The following is a 26329-nucleotide window of genomic DNA, read 5'->3' on the forward strand; positions in this document are numbered from 1 at the left end:
TGTAAGGGAAATTAGTGTAAGGTTTATTAGTGTGTTATTAGTGTAAGGGTTATTAGTGTAAGGGTAATTAGTGTAAGGTTTATTAGTGTGTTATTAGTGTAAGGGTAATTAGTGTAAGGTTTATTAGTGTGTTATTAGTGTAAGAGTTATTAGTGTAAGGGTTAATACTGTGTTATTAGTGTAAGGGTTATTACTGTGTTATTAGTGTAAGGGTTAGTTGTGTAAGTAATACTAAACCAAAACATTTCAATGATATTGTCTTTATGCGCACAACTGGGCAACTCTAATAAACTATGAGATGTGGCATCACACCCTAGACCCCAAGCAATAATAGAGAAAAAGACAAATCACTAGTAGTAAGGTGATAACTTAATATTTGAATGTGCGATTGTACCCAACAATGTTACACGAGGATCTTTGTGTTTTTGTGTTTTCTTTTATGATACACATCATCTTAAGAGACAAGTGGAACATCAAAAGAATCATATTAAACCAGGGGAGTACATCTATCCTTCCTTATAATTTGCTATATATCTTATATTTGTATTTTGGGCGCACATATAAGCCAGAGATAATCTGTCTTTTTCTGTTTTAGTTGTGTAAGTGTTATTAGTGGAAGAGTTATTAGTGTAAGGGAAATTAGTGTAAGGTTTATTAGTGTGTTATTAGTGTAAGGGTTATTAGTGTAAGGGTAATTAGTGTAAGGTTTATTAGTTTGTTATTAGTGTAAGGGTTGTTAGTGTAAGGGTAATTAGTGTAAGGTTTATTAGTGTGTTATTAGTGTAAGAGTTATTAGTGTAAGGGTTAATACTGTGTTATTAGTGTAAGGGTTATTACTGTGTTATTAGTGTAAGGGTTAGTTGTGTAAGTAATACTAAACCAAAACATTTCAATGATATTGTCTTTATGCGCACAACTGGGCAACTCTAATAAACTATGAGATGTGGCATCACACCCTAGACCCCAAGCAATAATAGAGAAAAAGACAAATCACTAGTAGTAAGGTGATAACTTAATATTTGAATGTGCGATTGTACCCAACAATGTTACACGAGGATCTTTGTGTTTTTGTGTTTTCTTTTATGATACACATCATCTTAAGAGACAAGTGGAACATCAAAAGAATCATATTAAACCAGGGGAGTACATCTATCCTTCCTTATAATTTGCTATATATCTTATATTTGTATTTTGGGCGCACATATAAGCCAGAGATAATCTGTCTTTTTCTGTTTTAGTTGTGTAAGTGTTATTAGTGGAAGGGTTATTAGTGGAAGTGTTATTAGTGGAAGGGTTATTAGTTAGTTACTAGTGTAAGGGATAGTAGTAAAAATTGTATTAGTGTAAGGGTTAATAGTGTAATGGTTATTAGTGTTATTTGTGTAAGGTTTATTAGTGAGTTAGTAGTGTAAGGGTTAGTAGTGTGCTATTGGTGTAATGATTAGTAGTGTAAGGGTTAGTAGTGTAATGGTTATTAGTGGGTTATTAGTGTAAGGGTTATTAGTGAGTTACTAGTGTAAGGGTTAGTAGCGTAAGGGTAATTAGTGTAACGGTTAGTAGTGCAAGGGTTATTAGTGTGTTATTAGTGCAAGAGTTATTAGTGTACTGGCCATACAACTAAAGATCTAAATGTCCAATCTGTCTGGTGGGAACAAAAATCTGGCAATGTATTGGAGCAAGGGACAATCAACCATTGGTTCCCAAGCACTTGAAAAGAAAACAGACTTTTTTGATTGTATGACTAAAGTGATGGATAAAGGTGGAGCCATGGATATAGCTTATCTAGACTTTAGTAAGGCTTTTGACACAGTTCCACATCGCAGACTGCTAAATAAACTTGAAAGTTTGGGATTGGATATTAGGATTATTGAATGGATAAGATCTTGGTTGAAGGATAGAAAACAGAGAGTTGTGGTAAATGGAGTGCATTCACAGGAGGGAAATGTTACCAGTGGAGTACCCTAGGGATCTGTACTTGGACCAGTGCTTTTTGCAAATGGTATTAAAGGGAAAGTATGCCTTTTTGCAGATGACACAAAGGTATGCAACAGGGTAGACACACCAGGTGGGGTAAAACAAATGATTGAGGATCTAGGTAGACTAGAGGAATGGTCAAGAGTCTGGCAATTACAGTTTAATGCCAAAAAATGCAAAATCATGCACTTGGCTCTCAAAAACCCAAAGGCTAAATACAGTATTAATGGCACTATACTGGAAACTACTGAGGAGGAAAGGGATCTAGGAGTCACTATTTCAGGTGACATAAAGGCAGGAAAGCAATGTAACAAGGCAATGAGGAAGGCTAGTCAGATGCTTGGTGCATTGGGAGAGGAATCATCAGCAGAAAGAAAGAAGTAATAATGCCACTGTATAGGTCATCTAGAATACTGTATTCAGTTCTGGAGGCCATATCTTCAAAAGGATATTAATACATTAGAAACTGTACAGAGGAGGGCAACTAAAATGGTGCATGGCCTACATCACAAAACATACCCAGAAAGACTAAGAAATCTCAATATGTATAGTTTGGAGCAGAGAAGGGAAAGGGGGGACATGATAGAAACTTTCAAATATATATCAGGGTTTTAACAAAGTCCAGGAGGAAAACATTCTCCAAATGAAGAGAAACAATAGGACACGAGGACATGCACTGAGACTGGAGGGGGGGAGGTTCAGGGGAAATTTGCGGAAAAATTATTTCACAGAAAGGAATAGCCTCCCATCAGAGGTGGTAGAGGCTAAGACAGTAGAGCAATTTAAACATGCATTGGATAGACATAAGGATATCCTTACAAAGAAATAAGGATCAAATAAGGTTAGTGATAAAAATAATATAAAAAAAAAAAAAAGGGGCAGACTAGATGGGCCAAGTGGTTCTTATCTGCCGACAAATTCTATGTTTCTAATAGTTATTCAGACAAATTGGTTAAAGCTGTTAGAATTAACAATTTTATCAGAACAATGATTTTTGACCATTTTCCAACATTTGGGAGCCAACGGTTGATTGTTATTTCCTCCCATACATTTCCAGATTTTTGTTCCGACCAGACAGATTGGACAGATAAATCTTTAGGTGTTTGGCCAGTTTAAAGGTTTTTAGTTAATATTGTTGTAACATCTCTATGGCTCAAACAAATGGTTAACAATGAAGCCTTTATAACTAGAAAGATGATGATGACGACACATTGTTTCTGTTTAACGATTCATATAATATTATGGTAATTAAGTATCTGGGTTAATTTAGTAATAGTGCAACTTCACACTGTCACAAGAAAAAAAAAAAATTATATACTGTGGGGTATATTTACTAAGGTACCGATTTTGACCGAGATGACGTTTTTTCTTCAAAGTGTCATCTCGGGAATTTACTAAGCAGAAATTTCGGCAGTGATGAGGGCATTCGTAATATTTTGGAATTCCTAGTAAAAAATTACGAATCAATACACCATCGGTCAAATACGCCTGCAATTTGGTAGAAATCGGTCATTTACTAAAAAGTGCAAATCACAAACACTGCCGACAATAGCCAAACACTGCCGTGCTAAAATACAATTCGTGAAAAAGTGCTAAAAAAAAACCAGACCTGCTTTTTTCTCCCGTGATTGGAAAGGCATGCACGGATCCATGAGATCCGTGCATGTTTTTCAGTGGGAAGGGGTGGGAAAGTGTTATTTAAAAAAAAAAAATGCGTGGGGTCCCCCCTCCTAAGCCAAACCAGCCTAGGGCTCTTTGAGCCGGTCCTGGTTGAAAAAATATCGGGAAAAAATTTACAGGGGTTCCCCCATATTTAATCAACCAGCACCGGGCTCTGCGCCTGGTCCTGGTTCCAAAAATACGGGGGACAAAAAGCGTAGGGGTCCCCCGTATTTTTTAAACCAGCACGGGCTCCACTAGCTGGACAGATAATGCCACAGCCGGTGGTCACTTTTATACAGCTCCCTGCGGCCATGGCATTAAATACCCAACTAGTCACCCCTGGCCGGGGTACCCTGGAGGAGTGGGAACCCCTTAAATCAAGGGATCCCCCCCGCTCCAGCCACCCAAGGGCCAGGGGTGAAGCCCGAGGCTGTCTCCCCCATCCAAGGGCTGCGGATGGGGGGCTGATAGCCTTTGTTTAAAGTGTTGAATATTGTTTTTAGTAGCAGTACTACAAGTCCCAGTACATCTCCCCCGCAAGCTGGTACTTGGAGAAACACAAGTACCAGCATGCGGCGGAATATCGGGCCCGCTGGTACCTGTAGTACTACTACAAAAAAATACCCCAATAAAGACATAAGACACACACCTTGAAAGTAAAACTTTAATACATACATCCACACCTCCATACATACATACTTACCTATGTACCCACGCAGGTCGGTCCTCTTGTCCAGGTAGAATCCATGGGGTACCTGTTGAGAAAATTATACTCACATAATCCAGTGTAGATGGCTCCTCTTTTAATCCATTTGTAATCCAGGTACTTTGCAAAATAACAAAACGGACACCCGACCTCGCACTGAAAGGGGCCCCATGTTTTCACATGGGACCCCTTTCCCTGAATGCCAGAAACCCTCTCTGACTTATGTCTAAGAGGGTTCCATCAGCCAATCAGGGAGCGCCACATTGTGGCACCCTCCTGATTGGCTGTGTGCTCCTGTACTGTATGACAGGCAGCACCCGGCAGTGTTACAATGTAGCGCCTATGCGCTCCATTATAACCAATGGTGGGAACTTTGTGGTCAGCGGTGAGGTTACTTTCGGTCAACCGCTGACCACAAAGTTGATATATAATTTTTTTTGGGGGGGGTTTGATTTACTTTCCTTTGCTACTAGCTTTTCAGTTTCTACTTTAGCCGCTTTTAATTCTATTTTGCATATTTTGTAGCAAAACCTTATAGTGCTGTAATGACTCCGCCTTCCCATCTGATCTGTATTTTTTGAATGCTCACCTTCTTTTGCCCATTAGTTCCTTGATATTTTTGTTAAGCCACATTGGTTTGGAGTTTTTTTAGTCCTTTGTTTGCTGCCCATGGTGTAATGTGTGATGGGCATTTGTTATGCACACAAGTGCCTGCAGGAATGTACTGGTGTCTGAACTGTTATGCACACCAGTGCCTGCAGGAATGTACTGGCGTCTGAATGGATAGGGATGCAAAACAAATGAACTCACAGACAGACTGGGGAATATGACATTACGTACACAGAAGGTGATAGGGTAACAAAATAAACACAAAGTGAACAGAGAAGCCCAGAGGCTAAGAAACTGGGTGTCTCCCTAGTATTAGGAATGCTAAGATGGAAAAAGCAAGATGTTGTGTTTTAATACTTAGAGAATCCGAAATGCTGTTGCTAAGGGCAACAGCAAAACCCTAAAGGGTTACCAACGGGTGTGGCAGTAAACTCCTTGGTCAGAGATGGAATGATAGACACAAGGAGAGTCTCCACAATCCTAATCCTCACTTGCAGTGCACAGGTTCAGCTTACTGCCACTAAACTGACACCAGAACACCTTGCAGGGTGAGACAGGATTTAGGCAGGCAAGTCTGAGAATACAGCCGCAAACTTGCTAAGTTCACAGAGTAGCAAAAGAACCCCAGCAAGTTAAGCGACTGACTCCAGTCTTACTGCTAGGTCTGGATTGGCAGAGTGTAGTACCAAATCCCCAGGCCTATTTGCAGTAAGCAACAACAAATACAAGGCTACACAGTACTGGCTAACTTTCAGGAACTGACTAACCAACAAAGATTCAGCAGCATCTGCTTAACCTGAGAAGAGGCCTTATATAGCAGGTGCTGTCCATGCCCCACTCAGACCTCACAGACTGTGAGCACAAAAACCAGCACCGGATCCCCTGCCGTGTACAGAGCCTGTAACCACTGCACAGCAAAAGACCCGAACCGGAGTATCAGCTGCGCTCAGGTTACTCCGCTCGCACTTGTCTCCCGGTTGCCATGACGACGTGGCAGCACAGGGCAGGAGACCCTAACAGTACCCCCCCTCTGACGAGGGGTCAAAGAACCCCTACCACCGGGTTTATCGGGGAACTGCGAGAAGAAAGAGCGTATCAGTCTGGGGGCATGAAGATCACAACTGCGCACCCACGACCGCTCCTCTGGGCCATACCCCTTCCAGTGCACCAAAAATGACAGCCGACCCCAAACCATCTTGGAGTCAAGAATCCTTTCAACAACAAACTCCCTCTGGCCACGTATCAGAAGAGGGGAAGGTCTTCCACTGGAAGAAGGATTACTAATCGCCCGTTTTAAAAGGGAACAATGAAATGTTTTATTGATACCCAAAGAACGGGGCAGATCTAACTGAAATGCCACCGGATTGATAACCCTGGTGATCTTATAAGGGCCGATGAACCGGGGGCCTAACTTATGAGATGGCTGTCTCAACTTCAAATTCTTGGTAGACAACCAGACGAAGTCTCCTAATTTGAAGCTGCAGGGTCTTTTCCGCTTATCAAAAACCCTTTTGGTCACTAATGACACAGACACAAGGGCTTTCTTCACTTTCCTCCAAATACCTCTAAGGACCGAAACCACAGAGGAACCACCAGGTGTGGAGTCCAGGGGGTCAAAAGAATTGGCCTTAGGATGATGCCCATACACACAAAGGAAGGGAGAGATCCCTGTAGCAGAGTGAGCTGCGTTGTTATAGGCAAACTCCGCCATGGACAGATGAGCAACCCAGTCAGTCTGACACTTGGAGACATAACACCTGAGGAATTGCTCCAAGGACTGGTTCACCCTTTCAGTCTGCCCATTAGACTGCGGATGGTAGCCTGACGACAAGCTGACAGAAATCTGGAGATCGGAACAAAATGCCCTCCAGAATTTGGCCACAAACTGGGATCCACGGTCAGAGACCACATCAAGTGGCAACCCGCGGAGACGCACAACATGCAGCATAAATAATTCAGACAGGCGTCTGGCCGATGGCAGCCCAACCAGTGGAACGAAGTGCGCCATCTTCGAAAACCTGTCAACGACAACCCAGATGGCTGTCATCCCCGAGGATTTGGGCAAGTCCACCACAAAATCCATTGAAATGTGGGTCCATGGCTTAGCTGGGATAGAGAGTGGATGTAATGGGCCAACAGGAACCCCTCTAGGAGTCTTATTTCGGGCACAGATGTCACAGGCCAGAACCCACTGATCCACATCCTTAGCCACCGAGGGCCACCACACCGCCCTAGATAGCAACTCCCGAGTTCTGGCAATACCCGGGTGACCTGCCGACTTCTTGGCATGGAATTCCAGGAACACTCGCTGTCTTAACCTAGGAGGCACAAACAAAAGACCTACCGGAAGGTCTGGAGGAGCCTGCTCCTGTGCTCTATGGACTAATGATAAGAGGTCCTGGGTAATGCCCACTTTAATACATGATGGGGACACAATGGGCAACGGCTCCTCTGTGGCCTCCTGGATTGGAGCAAAACTCTGCGAGAGCGCATCAGCCTTGATGTTTTTTGACCCAGGGCGATATGTTATCAAAAAATTAAAGCGAGCAAAAAACAAAGCCCATCGTGCCTGCCTGGCATTGAGACGCTTCGCTGACTCTAAATTAGTGATGAGCGGATTCGGTTTTACTCGGTTTTACTCGGTTCTCAAAACCGAATCTTATTGGCTATCCAAAACACGTGACATCAGTGAGCCAATAAGATTCGGTTTTGAGAACCGAGTAAAACCGAGTAAAACCGAATCCGCTCATCACTACTCTAAATATGCCAGATTCTTATGGTCGGTGAGAATTGAGACCACAAACTTAGCCCCCTCAAGCCAGTGTCTCCACTCCTCGAGTGCATCCTTAATAGCCAACAATTCCCGGTTACCCACGTCATAATTCATCTCGGCAGGCGAAAATTTACGGGAAAAGTAAGCACAGGGATGAAGGCGATTATCAGACACTCCCATCTGAGAAAGCACTGCCCCAATACCCATCTCAGAGGCATCCACCTCCACCACAAAAGGACTCTCTGGATCTGGGTGTCGCAGCACCTTGGCCGATACAAATGCCCTTTTGAGACGGGCAAAAGCCGCTTTAGCCTCACAAGACCAGTGAGCAACATCGGCCCCTTTCTTAGTGAGTGCCACCAAGGGCGCCACTATAGACGAAAATCCAGCGATAAATCGTCTTTAAAAATTTGCAAAGCCCAGGAAACGCTGAAGCGCCTTCAAACTAGTGGGCTGCACCCAATCCAGGACTGCCTGTACCTTGGAACCCTCCATTTGGAAACCTTCTGGGGAGATAATATATCCTAGAAATGCGATTTGTTGAACTTCAAATTCGCACTTCTCCAGCTTCGCCCCAAGCCGGTGGTCTCTGAGTTTCTGGAGGACTAAGCGTACATGCTTCCGATGTTCCTCCAGGGAATGGGAGAAGATTAGGATGTCATCTAAGTATACAACTAAGAATCTATCCAAATATTCCCTGAGCACATCGTTCATGAAATCCTGGAAGACTGCCAGGGCATTACAGAGCCCAAAAGGCATCACCAAATATTCATAATGCCCTGAGTGGGTATTAAAGGCAGTCTTCCATTCATCCCCCTCTCTTATTCGGATTAGATTGTACGCCCCGCGTAGGTCAATCTTAGAAAAAATGGTAGCAGTACGAAGCTGGTCAAACAAGACCGAAATGAGAGGCAGTGGGTATGAGTTTTTAATCGTGATACGGTTCAATTCCCTGAAGTCGATGCAGGGTCGCAACGAACCGTCCTTTTTACCCACAAAGAAGAACCCCGACCCAACTGGAGACTGTGAATGTCTGATAAATCCCTTAGCCAAGTTCTCCTGAATGTACTCTGCCATAGCCTGAGTCTCAGGACGTGACAGGGAGTACAACATGCTCTTGGGAAGCTTAGCATTTGGCAACAAATCAATGGCACAGTCATAGGGGCGATGGGGAGGTAGTACCTCTGCAACTTTTTTGGAGAACACGTCCGCAAAATCTGCATAACACCCTGGCAATCCTGGCAAACTTAGCTGCGAGAGCCTGACTGGAAGGCTCAAGCAACTCCTGAAACAATCAGTACCCCAACTAAGAATCTCCCCAGAGACCCAGTCAAATTGAGGATTGTGGGCCCTTAACCAGGGTAACCCCAACACCAATTGGGCAAAAGTACAGACAGTCACATAAAAGGACAATTTTTCAGAGTGTGTGGCTCCAATAAACAAAGAAATCTGGCTAGTGCAAGAGGTAATTTTACCTTGGGATAATGGTTCCCCGTTTAACCCACAAATCTCAATTTCCGATGCCAAGAGTACTAAGGGAACAGAGTGTTTCAGGGCGAATTGGCGGTCCATAAAAACCCCGTCGGCCCCACTGTCCACAAAGGCCTCAGTCTTGACAGTTTGACCGAGGATCTTCAGGGTCACCGGAATGATAAAAGTCTTCTTGGGAAATTCTGACTTCTGGCCTGACAGGATATTTCCCATCACCCTCAGGCCCTGAAGTTTTCCGGCTTTTCTGGGCATGATACTACCACATGACCTTTATTCCCACAGTACAAACACAACCCCTGCTGTCTCCTCCGCGTCTTCTCACGCGAGGAGAGGTGGGTAGCCCCAATCTGCATAGGCTCCTCGGAAAATTCCGCAGAGTCTGAGGTTCCCTTGGGAAAGAAGGAAACCTCGGTCTCCCTTTCAAGCCTACGCTCTCTCAGCCGTCTATCCACCCGGATGGATAACTGCATGAGCTGATCCAAGCTATCAGGCAAGGGATATTGTACCAGTTGGTCTTTTATCTGGTTAGAAAGACCTCTTCGGTACTGGTGTCTCAGGGCTGGGTCATTCCACTGGGTATCATGGGCCAACCTCCGAAACTCCGTACAGTAAACCTCAACTGGCCTTCGCCCTTGCTTAAGGATCGAAATCTGAGCCTCGGCTGAGGCCGTCTTGTCAGGGTCATCATACAACATGCCCAGTGCCGTAAAAAAAGCATAAACACTTTTAAGCGACGGACAGTCAGGCTGCAACCCATATGCCCAGACCTGTGGGTCTCCTTGTAGCAAGGAAATCACTATGCCCACCCGCTGAATCTCCGACCCAGAAGACTGAGGCCTAAGCCGGAAGTATAGCTTGCAGCTCTCCTTGAAACAAAAGAACTGCGAGCGATCTCCAGAAAAACGATCCGGGAGATTTACTTTCGGCTCCTTAACCCCTGAAGGTGCTGCTGCTGCGGGAGCTCCGCCAGTGGCCTGGGAGGTGTGCATTTTAATGGACAAATCATTAAATTGTCGAGTCAGGACCTGCACCTGATCGACCACCTGTTGCAACGTATTTTGAAGGGTATGCTCCATATTCCCACAAAATTTCAACAGGAGTATTAGGCTGCTGAATATGTTATGCACACCAGTGCCTGCAGGAATGTACTGGTGTCTGAACGGATAGGGATGCAAAACAAATGAACTCACAGACAGACTGGGGAATATGACATTACGTACACAGAAGGTGATAGGGTAACAAAATAAACACAAAGTGAACAGAGAAGCCCAGAGGCTAAGAAACTGGGTGTCTCCCTAGTATTAGGAATGCTAAGATGGAAAAAGCAAGATGTTGTGTTTTAATACATAGAGAATCCGAAATGCTGTTGCTAAGGGCAACAGCAAAACCCTAAAGGGTTACCAACGGGTGTGGCAGTAAACTCCTTGGTCAGAGATGGAATGATAGACACAAGGAGAGTCTCCACAATCGTAATCCTCACTTGCAGTGCACAGGTTCAGCTTACTGCCACTAAACTGACACCTGAACACCTTGCAGGGTGAGACAGGATTTAGGCAGGCAAGTCTGAGAATACAGCCGCAAACTTGCTAAGTTCACAGAGTAGCAAAAGAACCCCAGCAAGTTAAGCGACTGACTCCAGTCTTACTGCTAGGTCTGGATTGGCAGAGTGTAGTACCAAATCCCCCAGGCCTATTTGCAGTAAGCAACAACAAATACAAGGCTACACAGTACTGGCTAACTTTCAGGAACTGACTAACCAACAAAGATTCAGCAGCATCTGCTTAACCTGAGAAGAGGCCTTATATAGCAGGTGCTGTCCATGCCCCACTCAGACCTCACAGACTGTGAGCACAAAAACCAGCACCGGATCCCCTGCCGTGCACAGAGCCTGTAACCACTGCACAGCAAAAGACCCGAACCGCAGTATCAGCTGCGCTCAGGTTACTCCGCTAGCACTTGTCTCCCGGTTGCCATGACGACGTGGCATCACAGGGCAGGAGACCCTAACAGCATTATGGTGTGTGGTATAAGGTGTGATGGGCTTTACGGTGTGTGGTATAATGTGTGATGGGCATTATGGTGTGTGGCATATTGTGTAGTGGGTATTATGGTGTGTGGCATATAGTGTAATGGGCATTATGGTGTGTGGCATAATGTGTAATGGGCATTACGGTGTCTGGCATAATGTCCCCCTGTTGTCATGTAGCCACTCCACTAGTTTCGTGTGACCACACCCGCCCCCTCATGACACATTACCACGCCTATTTTTACTATCAGTACCACTAAGAAAAAATTTCTACTTGCACCACTGCCAGGAGGGCAGATGAAGGGCATGGAGGGCAGGAATAGATTTCTGTAGGCTTCTTCCACTTCTGGAGGTGAGATAGATGTACGTGAAGATATGAGAGGAGGAGGGGAGGGGCAGAGGATGGTGACAGATAGGTAATAGGGGTTGGAAGTATTAGAGGGACATATGATGTGTAGTGAGAGAGAGGACACTACAGAGAAATACTGTAAGTATTTGTAGTGGAGGAAGATGGTGTGAGAGAGAGAGATCCACCAATAGAGCTTAGCAGATCTGTTGGTAGTGGACCAGCGTGGCATTCCCCAGTGGAGCTATAGCACTTCTGCAGGTAGTGGACCAGCGTGGCATTCCCCAGTGGAGCTATAGCACTTCTGCAGGTAGTGGACCAGCGTGGCATTCCCCAGTAGAGCTATAGCAGTTCTGCAGGTAGTGGACCAGCTTGGATTTCTCAGTAGAACAATAGCAGTTCTGCAGGTAGTGGACCAGCGTGGCATTCCCCAGTGGAGCTATAGCAGTTCTGCAGGTAGTGGACCAGCGTGGCATTCCCCAGTGGAGCTATAGCAGTTCTGCAGGTAGTGGACCAGCGTGGCATTCCCCAGTGGAGCTTAGCAGTTCTACAGGTAGCGGACCAGCGTGGCATTCCCCAGTGGAGCTTAGCAGTTCTGCAGGTAGTGGACCAGCGTGGCATTCCCCAGTGGAGCTATAGCAGTTCTGCAGGAACTGGACCAGCGTGGCATTCCCCAGTGGAGCTTAGCAGTTCTGTAGGCAGCTGACCAGCGTGTTGCATTCCCCAGTAAAGCTATAGCAGTTCTGCAGGTAGCGGACCAGCGTGGCATTCCCCAGTAGAGCTATAGCAGTTCTGCAGGTAGTGGACCAGCGTGGCATTCCCCAGTAGAACAATAGCAGTTCTGCAGGTAGTGGACCAGCGTGGCATTCCCCAGTAGAGCTATAGCAGTTCTGCAGGTAGCGGACCAGCGTGGCATTCCCCAGTAGAGCTATAGCAGTTCTGCAGGTAGCGGACCAGCGTGGCATTCCCCAGTAGAACAATAGCAGTTCTGCAGGTAGTGGACCAGCGTGGCATTCCCCAGTAGAGCTATAGCAGTTCTGCAGGTAGTGGACCAGCGTGGCATTCCCCAGTGGAGTTTAGCAGTTCTGCAGGTAGTGGACCAGCGTGGCATTCCCCAGTAGAGCTATAGCAGTTCTGCAGGTAGTGGACCAGCGTGGCATTCCCCAGTGGAGTTTAGCAGTTCTGCAGGTAGTGGACCAGCGTGGCATTCTCCAGTGGAGCTGTAGCAGTTCTGCAGGTAGTGGACCAGCGTAGCATTCCCGAGTGGAGCTGTAGCAGTTCTGCAGGTAGAGGACCAGCGTGGCATTCCCCAGTGGAGCTGTAGCAGTTCTGCAGGTAGAGGACCAGCGTGACATTCTCCAGTGGAGCTGTAGCAGTTCTGCAGGTAGTGGACCAGCGTAGCTTTCCCGAGTGGAGCTGTAGCAGTTCTACAGGTAGAGGACCAGCATGGCATTCCCCAGTGGAGCTGTAGCAGTTCTGCAGGTAATGGACCAGCGTGGCATTCCACAGTGGAGTTTAGCAGTTCTGCAGGTAGTGGACCAGCGTGGCATTCTCCAGTGGAGCTATAGCAGTTCTGCAGATAGTGGACCAGCGTGGCATTCCCCAGTGGAGTTTAGCAGTTCTGCAGGTAGTGGACCAGCGTGGCATTCTCCAGTGGAGCTGTAACAGTTCTGCAGGTAGCGGACCAGCGTGGCATTCCCCAGTAGAGCTATAGCAGTTCTGCAGGTAGTGGACCAGCGTGGCATTCCCCAGTGAAGTTTAGCAGTTCTGCAGGTAGTGGACCAGCGTGGCATTCCCCAGTAGAGCTATAGCAGTTCTGCAGGTAGTGGACCAGCGTGGCATTCCCCAGTGGAGTTTAGCAGTTCTGCAGGTAGTGGACCAGCGTGGCATTCTCCAGTGGAGCTATAGCAGTTCTGCAGATAGTGGACCAGCGTGGCATTCCCCAGTGGAGTTTAGCAGTTCTGCAGGTAGTGGACCAGCGTGGCATTCTCCAGTGGAGCTGTAGCAGTTCTGCAGGTAGCGGACCAGCGTGGCATTCCCCAGTAGAGCTATAGCAGTTCTGCAGGTAGTGGCCCAGCGTGGCATTCCCCAGTGGAGTTTAGCAGTTCTGCAGGTAGAGGACCAGCGTGGCATTCTCCAGTGGAGCTGTAGCAGTTCTGCAGGTAGTGGACCAGCGTGGCTTTCCCCAGTGGAGCTATAGCAGTTCTGCAGGTAGCGGACCAGCGTCGCATTCCCCAGTAGAGCTATAGCAGTTCTGCAGGTAGTGGACCAGTGTGGCATTCCCCAGTGGAGCTATAGCTGTTCTGCAGGTAGTGGACCAGCGTGGCATTCCCCATTAGAGCTATAGCAGTTCTGCAGGTAGTGGACCAGTGTGGCATTTCCCAGTAAAGCTATAGCAGTTCTGCAGGTAGTGGACCAGCGTGGCATTCCCCAGTAGAGCTATAGCAGTTCTGCAGGTAGTGGACCAGCGTGGCATTCCCCAGTAGAGCTATAGCAGTTCTGCAGGTAGTGGACCAGAGTGGCATTCCCCAGTAGAGCTATAGCAGTTCTGCAGGTAGTGGACCAGCGTGGCATTCCCCAGTAGAGCTATAGCAGTTCTGCAGGTAGTGGACCAGCGTGGCATTCCTCAGTAGAGCTATAGCAGTTCTGCAGGTAGTGGACCAGCGTGGCATTCCCCAGTAGAGCTATAGCAGTTCTGCAGGTAGTGGACCAGCGTGGCAATTACCAGTAAAGCTATAGCAGTTTTGCAGGTAGCGGACCAGCGTGGCATTCCCCAGTAGAGCTATAGCAGTTCTGCAGGTAGCGGACCAGCGTGGCATTCCCCAGTAGAGCTATAGCAGTTCTGCAGGTAGTGGACCAGCGTGGCATTCCCCAGTAGAGCTATAGCAGTTCTGCAGGTAGTGGACCAGCGTGGCATTCCCCAGTAGAGCTATAGCAGTTCTGCAGGTAGTGGACCAGCGTGGCATTCCCCAGTAGAGCTATAGCAGTTCTGCAGGTAGTGGACCAGCGTGGCATTTCCCAGTAAAGCTATAGCAGTTTTGCAGGTAGCGGACCAGCGTGGCATTCCCCAGTAGAGCTATAGCAGTTCTGCAGGTAGTGGAACAGCGTGGCATTCCCCAGTAGAGCTATAGCAGTTCTGCAGGTAGTGGACCAGCGTGGCATTCCCCAGTAGAGCTATAGCAGTTCTGCAGGTAGTGGACCAGCGTGGCATTCCCCAGTAGAGCTATAGCAGTTCTGCAGGTAGTGGACCAGCGTGGCATTCCCCAGTAGAGCTATAGCAGTTCTGCAGGTAGTGGACCAGCGTGGCATTCCCCAGTAGAGCTATAGCAGTTCTGCAGGTAGCGGACCAGCGTGGCATTCCCCAGTAGAGCTATAGCAGTTCTGCAGGTAGCGGACCAGCGTGGCATTCCCCAGTAGAGCTATAGCAGTTCTGCAGGTAGCGGACCAGCGTGGCATTCCCCAGTAGAGCTATAGCAGTTCTGCAGGTAGTGGTCCAGCGTGGCATTCCCCAGTAGAGCTATAGCAGTTCTGCAGGTAGTGGTCCAGCGTGGCATTCCCCAGTAGAGCTATAGCAGTTCTGCAGGTAGTGGACCAGCGTGGCATTCCTCTGTAGAGCTATAGCAGTTCTGCAGGTAGTGGACCAGCGTGGCATTCCCCAGTAGAGCTATAGCAGTTCTGCAGGTAGTGGACCAGCGTGGCATTCCCCAGTAGAGCTATAGCAGTTCTTCAGGTAGCGGACCAGCGTGGCATTCCCCAGTGGAGCTATAGAAGTATTTCAGGTAGTGGACCAGCGTGGCATTCCCCAGTAGAGCTATAGCAGTTCTGCAGGTAGTGGACCAGCGTGGCATTCCCCAGTAGAGCTATAGCAGTTCTGCAGGTAGTGGACCAGCGTGGCATTCCCCAGTGGAGCTATAGCAGTTCTGCAGATAGTGGACCAGCGTGGCATTCCCCAGTGGAGTTTAGCAGTTCTGCAGGTAGTGGACCAGCGTGGCATTCTCCAGTGGAGCTGTAGCAGTTCTGCAGGTAGCGGACCAGCGTGGCATTCCCCAGTAGAGCTATAGCAGTTCTGCAGGTAGTGGACCAGCGTGGCATTCCCCAGTGGAGTTTAGCAGTTCTGCAGGTAGTGGACCAGCGTGGCATTCCCCAGTAGAGCTATAGCAGTTCTGCAGGTAGTGGACCAGCGTGGCATTCCCCAGTGGAGTTTAGCAGTTCTGCAGGTAGTGGACCAGCGTGGCATTCTCCAGTGGAGCTGTAGCAGTTCTGCAGGTAGTGGACCAGCGTAGCATTCCCGAGTGGAGCTGTAGCAGTTCTGCAGGTAGTGGACCAGCGTGGCATTCCCCAGTGGAGTTTAGCAGTTCTGCAGGTAGTGGACCAGCGTGGCATTCTCCAGTGGAGCTATAGCAGTTCTGCAGATAGTGGACCAGCGTGGCATTCCCCAGTGGAGTTTAGCAGTTCTGCAGGTAGTGGACCAGCGTGGCATTCTCCAGTGGAGCTGTAGCAGTTCTGCAGGTAGCGGACCAGCGTGGCATTCCCCAGTAGAGCTATAGCAGTTCTGCAGGTAGTGGCCCAGCGTTGCATTCACCAGCGTGGCATTCCTCAGTAGAGCTGTAGCAGTTCTGCAGGTAGTGGACCAGCGTGGCATTCCCCAGTGGAGTTTAGCAGTTCTGCAGGTAGTGGACCAGCGTGGCATTCTCCAGTGGAGCTATAGCAGTTCTGCAGATAGTGGACCAGCGTGGCATTCCCCAGTGGAGTTTAGCAGTTCTGCAGGTAGTGGACCAGCGTGGCATTCCCCAGTAGAGCTATAGCAGTTCTGCAGGTAGTGGACCAGCGTGGCATTCCCCAGTGGAGTTTAGCAGTTCTGCAGGTAGTGGACCAGCGTTGCATTCACCAGCGTGGCATTCCTCAGTAGAGCTATAGCAGTTCTGCAGGTAGTGGACCAGCGTGGCATTCCCCAGTAGAGCTATAGCAGTTCTGCAGGTAGTGGACCAGCGTGGCATTCCCCAGTAGAGCTATAGCAGTTCTGCAGGTAGTGGACCAGCGTGGCATTCCCCAGTAGAGCTATAGCAGTTCTGCAGGTAGTGGACCAGCGTGGCATTCCCCAGTAGAGCTATAGCAGTTCTGCAGGTAGTGGACCAGCGTGGCATTTCCCAGTAAAGCTATAGCAGTTTTGCAGGTAGCGGACCAGCGTGGCATTCCCCAGTAGAGCTATAGCAGTTCTGCAGGTAGTGGACCAGCGTGGCATTCCCCAGTAGAGCTATAGCAGTTCTGCAGGTAGTGGACCAGCGTGGCATTCCCCAGTAGAGCTATAGCAGTTCTGCAGGTAGTGGACTAGCGTGGCATTCCCCAGTAGAGCTATAGCAGTTCTGCAGGTAGTGGACCAGCGTGGCATTCCCCAGTAGAGCTATAGCAGTTCTGCAGGTAGTGGACCAGCGTGGCATTCCCCAGTAGAGCTATAGCAGTTCTGCAGGTAGTGGACCAGCGTGGCATTCCCCAGTAGAGCTATAGCAGTTCTGCAGGTAGCGGACCAGCATGGCATTCCCCAGTAGAGCTATAGCAGTTCTGCAGGTAGCGGACCAGCGTGGCATTCCCCAGTAGAGCTATAGCAGTTCTGCAGGTAGCGGACCAGCGTGGCATTCCCCAGTAGAGCTATAGCAGTTCTGCAGGTAGCGGACCAGCGTGGCATTCCCCAGTAGAGCTATAGCAGTTCTGCAGGTAGTGGTCCAGCGTGGCATTCCCCAGTAGAGCTATAGCAGTTCTGCAGGTAGTGGACCAGCGTGGCATTCCTCTGTAGAGCTATAGCAGTTCTGCAGGTAGTGGACCAGCGTGGCATTCCCCAGTAGAGCTATAGCAGTTCTGCAGGTAGTGGACCAGCGTGGCATTCCCCAGTAGAGCTATAGCAGTTCTTCAGGTAGCGGACCAGCGTGGCATTCCCCAGTGGAGCTATAGAAGTATTTCAGGTCGTGGACCAGCGTGGCATTCCGTGGGTGAGAGTAGAGGGAAGAGTAATGACGATAGACATTGTCAGGTCAGGGAATGGAGAGAGGAATGGAGGATGGCAGGAAATGTGCCGTGTAACAACAAGAGGTGACCTCTCCATGTCTGTCAGTTGCAGATCTCAGATTCCTCAGGTAATCTCCTCGGCTACATAGAGAAGAACTTGGCAAGTTTTACTACATCCTTCAACATCCTGAACCCGTTTCATCAGATCTGCCTCAAAGTAAAAGGCCCAGGATGGGGAGAAGATTTTATGTCTGACGCCAACTATCAGGTCAGTGCCCCTTCTGCGTTACCTTGGGCTTATTGTCACCTCTCAGGGAGTCAGCGTGTTCCTAAACACCCGATATAACGGCTTTGAGCATCTCCTGTCCTCTCCAGTGACCTTGCAGTACAAGTAACATGTACATAAATGGTATTACACAAACTCTGCAGTCTGCAAATAACACCGACATCTCCTCCACAAATGCCAAATCACTGGGGAATGGCCTCTGATCCAGGATCACTTCTACCCCATCTGTGTCACCCTGCCTGCCTGCCCCACCATCAGAATAGAGGCTCACGAGCAGGGCCCTCTCCTCTCTTGGCTTTTCCCTCTCTTCAGCTATTTCCTACCCCATACTCCCTACAACGGCACCTGGCCCTCAGTTTCTGGCACCCTAATGATTATGTCAGCGTCCTGTCCTCTGATGCAGTGATGTGTATATACCCTGTACCTACCCTACAACATCTTGTTCTGTAAGTCGCTGTGCTCTTGTTTTGCTCATGTGTTTATGTACTTTGTCAGGTGCTGCGGATCCCTTGTGGCACCATATAAATAAAAGATAATAATATGATTAGAAAACGCTCCGGTTTTATGGGGTAATTCAGAGCTGATCGTAGATGTGGTAAATTTAGCACATTATTTATTTATTAGCAGTTTCTTATATAGCGCAGCATATTCCGTTGCGCTTTACAATTAGAACAACAGTAATAGAACAAAACTGGGTATAAAACACAGACAGACATAGAGGTAGGAAGGCCCTGCTCGCAAGCTTACACTCTATGATCAGATTCTCTGACATGTGGGGGGACGCCAGCACAGGGCTAGTCAGCCGCCCCCCCACCACCACTGGTGCAAAAGCATTGTATGGCAGTGATGCTTTCGCACCCGCTAAGAAGCTCCCTCCTGCGCACTTAGTGCACATCCTAGCTGTGCTGTCAGGCGGCAACCCGCCGCGAGCTCACACAGCTGCTGCGGCTCGCCACCGCAGCGGCCCAGAAACGCCTCTGCCTATCAATCAAGCAGGGGCGATCGCAGCCCTGAGTTGCTGTTAGCATCTCACTGGGCTCCCGGGGTGCGGCCGTACTCCACAAAAGGGATTCAGACTGCGATCGCTGCCGCTGCATCAATCCAGTCTGAATTACCCTTCATGCCTGTACTGTGACTATATTGTGACTGTACTGTGACTGTACTGTGACTGTAATGTGACTGTACTGTGACTATATTGTGACTGTAGTGTGACTGTACTGTGACTGTAATGTGACTGTACTGTGACTATATTGTGACTGTAATGTGACTGTACTGTGACTGTAGTATGCCTGTACTGTGACTGTAGTATGCCTGTACTGTGACTGTAGTGTGCCTGTACTGTGACTGTAGTGTGACTGTACTGTGCCTGTAATGTGACTGTACTGTGACTGTAATGTGACTGTACTGTGACTGTAATGTGACTGTACTGTGACTGTAATGTGACTGTAGTGTACCTGTAATGTGACTGTACTGTGACTGTACTGTGACTGTACTGTGACTATATTGTGACTGTACTGTGACTGTAATGTGACTGTACTGTGACTGTAGTGTGACTGTAGTATGCCTGTATTGTGACTGTACTGTAACTGTAGTGTGACTGTACTGTGCCTGTACTGTGACTGTACTGTGACTGTAGTGTGACTGTAGTATGCCTGTATTGTGACTGTAGTGTGACTGTACTGTAACTGTAGTGTGACTGTACTGTGACTGTAATGTGACTGTACTGTGACTGTAGTGTGACTGTACTGTGACTGTAATGTGACTGTACTGTGACTGTAGTGTGACTGTAGTGTGACTGTACTGTGACTGTAGTGTGACTGTACTGTAACTGTAGTGTGACTGTACTGTGACTGTAATGTGACTGTACTGTGACTGTAGTGTGACTGTAGTGTGACTGTACTGTGACTGTAGTGTGACTGTACTGTGACTGTAATGTGACTGTACTGTGACTGTAGTGTGACTGTAGTGTGACTGTACTGTGACTGTAATGTGACTGTACTGTGACTGTAGTGTGACTGTAGTATGCCTGTATTGTGACTGTAGTGTGACTGTACTGTAACTGTAGTGTGACTGTACTGTGACTGTAATGTGACTGTACTGTGACTGTAGTGTGACTGTAGTGTGACTGTACTGTGACTGTAATGTGACTGTACTGTGACTGTAGTGTGACTGTACTGTAACTGTAATGTGACTGTACTGTGACTGTAGTGTGACTGTACTGTAACTGTAATGTGACTGTACTGTGACTGTAGTGTGACTGTACTGTGACTGTAATGTGACTGTACTGTGACTGTACTGTAACTGTAGTGTGACTGTACTGTGACTGTAATGTGACTGTACTGTGACTGTAGTGTGACTGTACTGTAACTGTAGTGTGACTGTACTGTGACTGTAATGTGACTGTACTGTGACTGTAATGTGACTGTAGTATTCCTGTACTGTGACTGTAGTGTGACTGTACTGTGACTATATTGTGACTATACTGTGACTGTAATGTGACTGTACTGTGACTGTAGTGTGACTGTAGTATGCCTGTATTGTGACTGTACTGTAACTGTAATGTGACTGTACTGTGACTGTAGTGTGACTGTAGTATGCCTGTATTGTGACTGTACTGTGACTGTAATGTGACTGTACTGTGACTGTAATGTGACTGTAGTATGCCTGTACTGTGACTGTAGTGTGACTGTACTGTGACTGTATTGTGACTGTACTGTGACTAGTGTGACTGTAGTATGCCTGTATTGTGACTGTACTGTAACTGTAATGTGACTGTAGTATGCCTGTACTGTGACTGTACTGTGACTGTAGTATGCCTGTATTGTGACTGTACTGTGACTGTAATGTGACTGTACTGTGACTGTAATGTGACTGTAGTGTACCTGTAATGTGACTGTACTGTGACTGTAATGTGACTGTAGTGTGACTGTACTGTGACTGTACTGTGACTGTACTGTGACTGTAATGTGACTGTAGTGTACCTGTAATGTGACTGTACTGTGACTGTAATGTGACTGTAGTGTGACTGTACTGTGACTGTACTGTGACTGTAGTGTGACTGTAGTGTGCCTGTACTGTGACTGTACTGTGACTATATTGTGACTGTACTGTGACTGTAATGTGACTGTACTGTGACTGTAGTGTGACTGTAGTATGCCTGTATTGTGACTGTACTGTAACTGTAATGTGACTGTACTGTGACTGTAATGTGACTGTACTGTGACTGTAGTGTGACTGTACTGTGACTGTAGTGTGACTGTAGTATGCCTGTATTGTGACTGTAGTGTGACTGTACTGTAACTGTAATGTGACTGTACTGTGACTGTAGTGTGACTGTACTGTAACTGTAGTGTGACTGTACTGTGACTGTAATGTGACTGTACTGTGACTGTAGTGTGACTGTACTGTGACTGTAGTGTGACTGTACTGTAACTGTAATGTGACTGTACTGTGACTGTAGTGTGACTGTACTGTGACTGTAGTGTGACTGTACTGTGACTGTAGTGTGACTGTACTGTAACTGTAGTGTGACTGTACTGTAACTGTAATGTGACTGTACTGTGACTGTAATGTGACTGTACTGTGACTGTAGTGTGACTGTACTGTGACTGTAGTGTGACTGTAGTATGCCTGTATTGTGACTGTAGTGTGACTGTACTGTAACTGTAATGTGACTGTACTGTGACTGTAGTGTGACTGTACTGTAACTGTAATGTGACTGTACTGTGACTGTAGTGTGACTGTACTGTGACTGTAGTGTGACTGTACTGTGACTGTAGTGTGACTGTACTGTAACTGTAATGTGACTGTACTGTGACTGTAGTGTGACTGTACTGTGACTGTAGTGTGACTGTACTGTGACTGTAGTGTGACTGTAGTATGCCTGTATTGTGACTGTACTGTGACTGTAATGTGACTGTACTGTGACTGTAATGTGACTGTAGTATGCCTGTACTGTGACTGTAGTGTGACTGTACTGTGACTGTAGTGTGACTGTAGTATGCCTGTATTGTGACTGTAGTGTGACTGTACTGTAACTGTAATGTGACTGTACTGTGACTGTAGTGTGACTGTACTGTAACTGTAATGTGACTGTACTGTGACTGTAGTGTGACTGTACTGTGACTGTAGTGTGACTGTACTGTGACTGTAGTGTGACTGTAGTATGCCTGTATTGTGACTGTACTGTGACTGTAATGTGACTGTACTGTGACTGTAATGTGACTGTAGTATGCCTGTACTGTGACTGTAGTGTGACTGTACTGTGACTATATTGTGACTATACTGTGACTGTAATGTGACTGTACTGTGACTGTAGTGTGACTGTAGTATGCCTGTATTGTGACTGTACTGTAACTGTAATGTGACTGTACTGTGACTGTAGTGTGACTGTACTGTGACTGTAGTGTGACTGTACTGTGACTGTACTGTAACTGTAATGTGACTGTACTGTGACTGTAGTGTGACTGTAGTATGCCTGTATTGTGACTGTACTGTGACTGTAATGTGACTGTACTGTGACTGTAATGTGACTGTAGTATGCCTGTACTGTGACTGTAGTGTGACTGTACTGTGACTATATTGTGACTATACTGTGACTGTAATGTGACTGTACTGTGACTGTAGTGTGACTGTAGTATGCCTGTATTGTGACTGTACTGTAACTGTAATGTGACTGTACTGTGACTGTAGTGTGACTGTAGTATGCCTGTATTGTGACTGTACTGCGACTGTAATGTGACTGTACTGTGACTGTAATGTGACTGTAGTATGCCTGTATTGTGACTGTACTGTGACTGTAATGTGACTGTAATGTGACTGTAGTATGCCTGTATTGTGACTGTACTGTAACTGTAATGTGACTGTACTGTGACTGTAATGTGACTGTAGTATGCCTGTATTGTGACTGTACTGTGACTGTAGTGTGACTGTACTGTGACTGTATTGTGACTGTACTGTGACTGTAGTGTGACTGTAGTATGCCTGTATTGTGACTGTACTGTAACTGTAATGTGACTGTAGTATGCCTGTACTGTGACTGTAGTATGCCTGTATTGTGACTGTACTGTAACTGTAATGTGACTGTAGTATGCCTGTATTGTGACTGTACTGTAACTGTAGTACGACTGTAATGTGACTGTACTGTGACTGTAGTGTGCCTGTACTGTGACTGTACTGTGACTGTAGTGTGACTGTAGTATGCCTGTATTGTGACTGTACTGTGACTGTACTGTGACTGTAGTGTGACTGTAGTATGCCTGTATTGTGACTGTACTGTGACTGTAATGTGACTGTAGTGTGACTGTAGTATGCCTGTAGTGTGACTGTAGTATGCCTGTATTGTGACTGTACTGTGACTGTACTGTGACTGTAGTGTGCCTGTAATGTGACTGTAATGTGACTGTACTGTAACTGTAATGTGACTGTAGTATGCCTGTATTGTGACTGTACTGTGACTGTATTGTGACTGTACTGTGACTGTAGTGTGACTGTAGTATGCCTGTAGTGTGACTGTAGTATGCCTGTACTGTGACTGTACTGTGACTGTACTGTGACTATATTGTGACTGTACTGTGACTGTAATGTGACTGTACTGTGACTGTAATGTGACTGTAGTGTGACTGTAGTGTGACTGTAGTATGCCTGTATTGTGACTGTACTGTGACTGTATTGTGACTGTACTGTGACTGTAGTGTGACTGTAGTATGCCTGTACTGTGACTGTACTGTGACTGTACTGTGACTATATTGTGACTGTACTGTGACTGTAATGTGACTGTACTGTGACTGTAATGTGACTGTACTGTGACTGTAGTGTGACTGTAGTATGCCTGTATTGTGACTGTACTGTAACTGTAATGTGACTGTAATGTGACTGTAGTATGCCTGTATTGTGACTGTACTGTGACTGTATTGTGACTGTACTGTGACTGTAGTGTGACTGTAGTATGCCTGTACTGTGACTGTACTGTGACTATATTGTGACTGTACTGTGACTGTAATGTGACTGTACTGTGACTGTAATGTGACTGTACTGTGACTGTAGTATGCCTGTATTGTGACTGTACTGTAACTGTAATGTGACTGTAGTATGCCTGTATTGTGACTGTACTGTAACTGTAATGTGACTGTAGTATGCCTGTATTGTGACTGTACTGTGACTGTAGTGTGACTGTACTGTGACTGTACTGTGCCTGTAATGTGACTGTACTGTGACTGTAATGTGACTGTACTGTGACTGTAGTGTGACTGTAGTATGCCTGTATTGTGACTGTACTGTAACTGTAATGTGACTGTAGTATGCCTGTACTGTGACTGTAATGTGCCTGTACTGTGACTGTAGTGTGACTGTACTGTGACTGTATTGTGACTGTACTGTGACTGTAGTGTGACTGTAGTATGCCTGTATTGTGACTGTACTGTAACTGTAATGTGACTGTAGTATGCCTGTACTGTGACTGTACTGTGACTATATTGTGACTGTACTGTGACTGTAATGTGACTGTACTGTGACTGTAATGTGACTGTACTGTGACTGTAGTGTGACTGTAGTATGCCTGTATTGTGACTGTACTGTAACTGTAATGTGACTGTAGTATGCCTGTACTGTGACTGTACTGTGACTGTAGTATGCCTGTATTGTGACTGTACTGTAACTGTAGTACGCCTGTAATGTGAATGTACTGTGACTGTACTGTGACTGTAGTGTGACTGTACTGTGACTGTACTGTGACTGTACTGTAACTGTAATGTGACTGTAGTATGCCTGTATTGTGACTGTACTGTGACTGTATTGTGACTGTACTGTGACTGTAGTGTGACTGTAGTATGCCTGTACTGTGACTGTACTGTGACTATATTGTGACTGTACTGTGACTGTAATGTGACTGTACTGTGACTGTAATGTGACTGTACTGTGACTGTAGTGTGACTGTAGTATGCCTGTATTGTGACTGTACTGTAACTGTAATGTGACTGTAGTATGCCTGTATTGTGACTGTACTGTAACTGTAATGTGACTGTAGTATGCCTGTATTGTGACTGTACTGTGACTGTAGTGTGACTGTACTGTGACTGTACTGTGACTGTAATGTGACTGTACTGTGACTGTAATGTGACTGTACTGTGACTGTAGTGTGACTGTAGTGTGACTGTACTGTGCCTGTACTGTGACTGTAGTGTGACTGTACTGTGACTGTATTGTGACTGTACTGTGACTGTAGTGTGACTGTAGTATGCCTGTATTGTTACTGTACTGTAACTGTAATGTGACTGTAGTATGCCTGTACTGTGACTGTACTGTGACTGTACTGTGACTATATTGTGACTGTACTGTGACTGTAATGTGACTGTACTGTGACTGTAATGTGACTATACTGTGACTATATTGTGACTGTACTGTGACTATATTGTGACTGTACTGTGACTGTATTGTGACTGTACTGTGACTGTAGTGTGACTGTAGTATGCCTGTATTGTGACTGTACTGTAACTGTAATGTGACTGTAGTATGCCTGTACTGTGACTGTACTGTGACTGTAGTATGCCTGTATTGTGACTGTACTGTAACTGTAGTACGCCTGTAATGTGAATGTACTGTGACTGTAGTGTGCCTGTACTGTGACTGTACTGTGACTGTAGTGTGACTGTAGTATGCCTGTATTGTGACTGTACTGTAACTGTAATGTGACTGTAATGTGACTGTAATGTGACTGTAATGTGACTGTACTGTGACTGTAAAGTGACTATATTGTGACTGTACTGTGACTGTAATGTGACTGTACTGTGACTGTAGTGTGACTGTAGTATGCCTGTATTGTGACTGTACTGTGACTGTACTGTGACTGTAGTGTGACTGTACTGTAACTGTAATGTGACTGTACTGTGACTGTAGTGTGACTGTACTGTGACTGTAGTGTGACTGTACTGTGACTGTAGTGTGACTGTACTGTAACTGTAGTGTGACTGTACTGTAACTGTAATGTGACTGTACTGTGACTGTAATGTGACTGTACTGTGACTGTAGTGTGACTGTACTGTGACTGTAGTGTGACTGTAGTATGCCTGTATTGTGACTGTAGTGTGACTACTGTAACTGTAATGTGACTGTACTGTGACTGTAGTGTGACTGTACTGTAACTGTAATGTGACTGTACTGTGACTGTAGTGTGACTGTACTGTGACTGTAGTGTGACTGTACTGTGACTGTAGTGTGACTGTACTGTAACTGTAATGTGACTGTACTGTGACTGTAGTGTGACTGTACTGTGACTGTAGTGTGACTGTAGTATGCCTGTATTGTGACTGTACTGTGACTGTAATGTGACTGTACTGTGACTGTAATGTGACTGTAGTATGCCTGTACTGTGACTGTAGTGTGACTGTACTGTGACTATATTGTGACTATACTGTGACTGTAATGTGACTGTACTGTGACTGTAGTGTGACTGTAGTATG

General features: G+C 46.4%; 1 protein-coding gene across 3 annotated transcripts in view; it reads left to right on the plus strand.

Annotated features, from left to right (window-relative positions):
• LOC134985605 (phospholipid scramblase 3-like) overlaps window positions 1-26329 on the plus strand; it is a 111483-nt gene that overhangs the window by 53168 nt on the left and 31986 nt on the right. For all 3 annotated transcript variants that reach the window (XM_063950422.1, XM_063950421.1, XM_063950423.1), the window contains one exon: window positions 17694-17855. In XM_063950422.1, the coding sequence (XP_063806492.1) occupies window positions 17694-17855 (162 nt within the window). The remainder of the gene's footprint in view (window positions 1-17693; window positions 17856-26329) is intronic.

Source organism: Pseudophryne corroboree, assembly GCF_028390025.1.
Source record: "Pseudophryne corroboree isolate aPseCor3 chromosome 6 unlocalized genomic scaffold, aPseCor3.hap2 SUPER_6_unloc_1, whole genome shotgun sequence".
In the NCBI taxonomy this organism is placed as follows: domain Eukaryota; kingdom Metazoa; phylum Chordata; class Amphibia; order Anura; family Myobatrachidae; genus Pseudophryne; species Pseudophryne corroboree.